Here is a 4,780-nt window from a genome sequence, read left to right as displayed (position 1 = left end):
CTATGCTTACCTCTGTGGCAGGGTTATTCATATTTGCAGTTAGTAAAATAGAACATAAATCATGATTTTGTCACTAAAGTGACTGCACTCAAAATATAGGCCATGATTACCCTCGTGACAAAGTTGTGCATTTTACTGAAAGCCAAGCAGAGCATAAACAACCTTGTCAATAAAGTGATTACACTCAGAACATAGTCCATTATCATATCCCATGCCAGGGCTTTTAGCTGTCGTATTCATTGGGGACCTACTGACCTACCTACTCCCAACCTCCATGTATTGTCATACTTATTTATAATGATGTGAGAATAGGTGTGGACCTGTGTACGTTACAGAGGTCCTTGTTCCCTTCCATAATTCCGGGCTACCTTTAGTAAACGCGAGAAACGTGGGAACCAACCAACAAGCTTGCCATCATTAATTCACTTCAATCCTCATGCACTTTATAAATTAAGAGACCTTCGCTATGATCTTCAGTCGATCAGCAATGGAGTTTGAAGATTTCATCCTGATAGTGGCATGTTTTTTAGGCTTCATCTCTCTCTGCAAAACCGTCACCCGATTTCTGAAATGGGTCTGGGTTTCGTTCTTCAGGCCTGCAAAGAATCTCAACGAGTATGGCTCTTGGGCTCTCGTAACTGGTTCCACCGATGGAATCGGCAAAGCCCTTGCCTTTGAGTTAGCTTCAAAGGGCATTAACCTAGTCTTAGTTGGTCGCAACCCTTCAAAACTCGAAGCTACGTCGAATGAAATAAGGGAGAGGTTTGCAAGAAAAGTAGACGTGAAAGATATTGTTATAGACTTGGCAAAATTTAGTGGGGAAGAGATATCAAACATGGTGGAGGAAGGGATTAAAGGATTAGATGTTGGAATTTTGATAAATAATGCTGGGATGGGACCTCCGTATCCGATGTTTATTCATGAGGTTGAGTCTGAGGTTTTGGAGAGCTTTATGAGGGTTAATATGGATGCTGCAACTTGGGTGACGAGAGCTGTGCTTCCGGGCATGCTGCAGAAGAAGAAAGGAGCCATTGTCAACATTGGTTCTGGTTCCTCCATGGCCGTTCCTGCTTTCCCTTTATGCACTCTTTATGCTTCCTCAAAAGCGTAAGTTTCATCTGGTTTTTGTACATCATTTTTCTGTTTTTTTAAGGCCATATATTGGGATATTTGAAATATCTTATAATTTTTAGTAAAATGATTTGAATGAAAATATTTTATTATGTTTTGAAAAAACAGATAAAAAAGTTGGATAAAAATATTAAAAACGCCAGAAATTATTTGAATATTTTTGTTAATATTATTCTTGTTTTGAAGTTGGTTTTTCCATTTTGCTTTAAAATTTATAAAAGTTGTATTAGTTTTTGTGTTTAAATAATGATTAGATAATGATTAAATAAAAAAATTAAAATTTTAAAATTAAAAAGTATTTTGTGTTTGAAATATATTTAAAAATAAAATTGTAAAAACTTTTAGAATTTGTGTGTATTTCTGAATAAATCTTTACTACTCTTGTTTTCTGCACCATCATTCCTTCTTTGTTCAGCCTTTCTTCCTAGTTTGATAGTAAGTTCAGAAAAGATGAGTTGAGATAGTTTGTGAATAGTAGTGAAATATTTGAGTTGAGATGAGATCATGAGATAGAAATGATTTGAGTTAAAATGTTTTATGGGCTGGTTTTAGAAAAAAATAGAAAAAAAATTGAATACAAATATTATAAAGTTAAAATATTGTTAGAGTATAATTTTTTAATATAATTTTTATTTTGGAATTAGAAAAAGTTAATTTGTTTATTGTGTTTGTTTGAAAGTTTGATAAAGTTATAATAATTAAGTAATGATTAAATAAAAAATTAAATATTTATAATTAAAAAATATGTATATTTATGATATTGTATATTTATGATATTTGAATATTAAGAGAAGATATAATGAGATGAAATGAAATGATTTCTATCAAATCTTTTTTTTTTTTTTTTTTTTTTTTTTTTTTTATCAAAAACTTCATTCATTCATATAATAACTTTGAATTACACATGAGAGTTGTCCAACCAAACATGTTGAGCAATAAAAGAAGGAATGTAATGCATCCACATTTCCACATCTTGTACTCTCCAAGCATGTCTTGCTAAAAAATGAACCACTTGATTTCCCATGCGTGAAACAATGTTGCACCATAAACTCTTGAAATTGATGAAACATTCTCTTCACCTCATAAATGAGGTTTCTTAACACTGATAATGACCCCCTTCTATTTGTAAGGCCTCCACTAATATTAGACTATCACTTTCTAAGATTATCTTAGAAAAACTCATTTGAGAGCTGAACTGTAAGGGTGTGTTTGGATGTTGAAGTGAGTTGAGTTGTGATGATAAAATATTGTTAGAATATTATTTTTTAATATTATTATTATTTTGAAATTTAAAAAAATTGAATTGTTTATTATATTTTGTGTTGAGATTTAAAAAAATTGTAATGATGAGTTGAGATGAGTTGAGGTGAGTTTGGTAACCAAACACACCCTAAACCTCTAACATAGCTAATTTCACTTATTCAGCTTCCAAAATTACATGGATTTTTTAATGGAGAGAGAGTACCGTCGGCTCTAAGATGTTTTGGTCCCAATTAGTTGGAGATTCTCTGCCATCACTAATGATCTTGACCATGTCGCAGGTATCTGGCGATGTTCTCGAGATGCATCAGTTTGGAATACGAGGAACACGGAATAGATGTTCAGTGCCAGGTTCTATATTCCTACGTTCCTTTTTTATTTACAAAGAAAAATAATATTTTGAGTCATATTGTGCACTTTTTTTTAAAAAAATAATAATAAATATAAATTTATAAAAAAAAAAATTAATTTTTTAATAATAAAATTTATTAATTTTTTAAAAAATTCATTACGTTTACAAAATCTATGACTATATTTAACATTACTTATTTATAAAATAACAATTGTGAAATATTTTATAACTTAATAGAAATTGCTGGAGAAAATAATTATAAATGAGACGGATCTAGTTTCGAGACATGCATGTCTCTAGTAATTGATCTCAAGTACTATCACAGAAGCTATCTCATAAGACTATAAAATGCATGTTTCTATTTATTATTCTCAACTAATTGAATATAAAATTTGGGAATTTATGAGGAAATTAAAAGGAGGAAGATAACATAAATCTCCTAATAATTACAAAAGTCACTTAATATATATATATATATAAATATATATATATACATATATATATTATAAACAATGCATATTGTTTTATTCATCAGAAAAAAAAAAAAAAAAAAAAAGAGATTACATCATTGCATCATGCCAAATGACTTGTGAAACAATTTTTGGGAAAGAGTCCCACCAAATCACTAGATCATCAATATGTCATGAATGTCTTGCCAAACAATGAGCAACAACATTGACCATGTGGCCTCTATGCTGGACTGTAACTTTTGGAAATCTTAGTAATATTCTCCTAATCTCATGGATCAAGTTTTCCAAAATAGACATAGACTCCTGATGTATAAGTTTCCCCAACTAACAAACAAATTATAAGTTTCACTCTTAAAAGATATTAATAATTAAGTACTCTCGAAATATGGATTGGGTGATACTTCATCGTAACATTCGATGCTATTGAAATATTTACATAATTTCAATTTTCTAACGATTATCAGAGAGATGGGAGACATAGGAGACATTGTGTGGTTCCCCATTTTGTCATATATAACCTTATGCTCTTTTTTTCATATTGGTATTTTTTATTTTTATTTTTAACTTGAATTATTTAAAAATGAAGATATTAGCGTGACAAAGAAATGTCTTCTTACTTAGATAATATATATATATATATATATATATATGCGGTTTAATTAATTAACCAACCGTTTCATGATCTTCTTATGATCATATAATATATGTATATATTGCATGTAGGTTCCACTATTTGTGGCAACAAAGATGATAAGAGGTTTCAACACAGCTTCTTTATTCACTCCCTCACCAGAAATGTACAGCAAAGCAAGCATCCGATGCATCGGTTATGAACATATTTGCACACCATACTGGTTGCATTCTGTACAGTGGTTCTTAATACAAAGATTGCCAGATGCATTATTAAATTGGTACCTGTTCAAGTTATTCCTTAAAATGCGCAAAAGAAGAATGGAGAAGTACAAGGTTTCGAGTGTCATCCACTGAGAATATTCTGGGCAATGGAGTTGTTGTTTGATGATCAGGAAGCACTATATATATTGTATGTTAGTTATCTACGAATATTTCCTACCAGTATATTTCCATGATTTCGTGTATTTAATGAAGAATATTGCCATTTTATAAAATATTCTTAGGAAAAAATATGTTGCCATTAAGCTTTGATTGAATTTGTATTTATACCTAGCTAGAATTTCTTTATATACCACATGCCTATTCAATTATAAATAGGGCATTTCCTGCACACTTGAATATATAGTTTTCTATATTGTATCGGAGAATACCTAACCCTGCTATCTCTTATAGAATCGTTTGTGTCTGTGCTCTATCGTTTTGTTAGAAGTCGTGTTCCTTCCACTTTGCTATTTGTATAGCACATCACGTCTAGTTTAATTAGCAGTCTTTTAGCATTGACAAGTAAGGTTCTTTACACACTAGTTACATCCATTTTTTAATCTATTTATTCTCATATCAGACAGTCAATCGACTGTACGAGTTGTCGTTGACATTTCAGCTCAAACGTCACACATTCCAGTAGACCACACAACAACCTATTCTCAGTGTGAGT

General features: G+C 30.9%; 1 protein-coding gene across 1 annotated transcript; it reads left to right on the top strand.

Annotated features, from left to right (window-relative positions):
* The first annotated feature begins 339 nt into the window (after nt 1-339).
* On the top strand, nt 340-4,393 carry LOC121240357 (very-long-chain 3-oxoacyl-CoA reductase 1-like). Its single transcript, XM_041137778.1, has 3 exons — nt 340-1,107; nt 2,673-2,742; nt 3,937-4,393. The coding sequence occupies exons 1-3, from the start codon at nt 467-469 to the stop codon at nt 4,198-4,200; spliced, it is 975 nt and encodes a 324-aa protein (XP_040993712.1). The 5' UTR covers nt 340-466; the 3' UTR covers nt 4,201-4,393.
* Nucleotides 4,394-4,780: the final 387 nt, after the last annotated feature.

The sequence above is a fragment of the Juglans microcarpa x Juglans regia genome, chromosome 7S, assembly GCF_004785595.1.
Source record: "Juglans microcarpa x Juglans regia isolate MS1-56 chromosome 7S, Jm3101_v1.0, whole genome shotgun sequence".
In the NCBI taxonomy this organism is placed as follows: Eukaryota; Viridiplantae; Streptophyta; class Magnoliopsida; order Fagales; family Juglandaceae; genus Juglans; species Juglans microcarpa x Juglans regia.
This window is presented reverse-complemented; position numbering and strand designations above follow the sequence as displayed.

What these genes read in the sequence shown, in the direction of transcription:
- LOC121240357 (XM_041137778.1), top strand. Translation starts at nt 467, where the DNA reads ATGATCTTCAGTCGATCAGCAATGGAGTTTGAAGATTTCATCCTGATA. An exon ending in CTTTATGCTTCCTCAAAAGC is followed by an intron (nt 1,108 to 2,672) that starts GTAAGTTTCATC and finishes ACCATGTCGCAG; the next exon opens with GTATCTGGCGATGTTCTCGA. An exon ending in GAATAGATGTTCAGTGCCAG is followed by an intron (nt 2,743 to 3,936) that starts GTTCTATATTCC and finishes TATTGCATGTAG; the next exon opens with GTTCCACTATTTGTGGCAAC.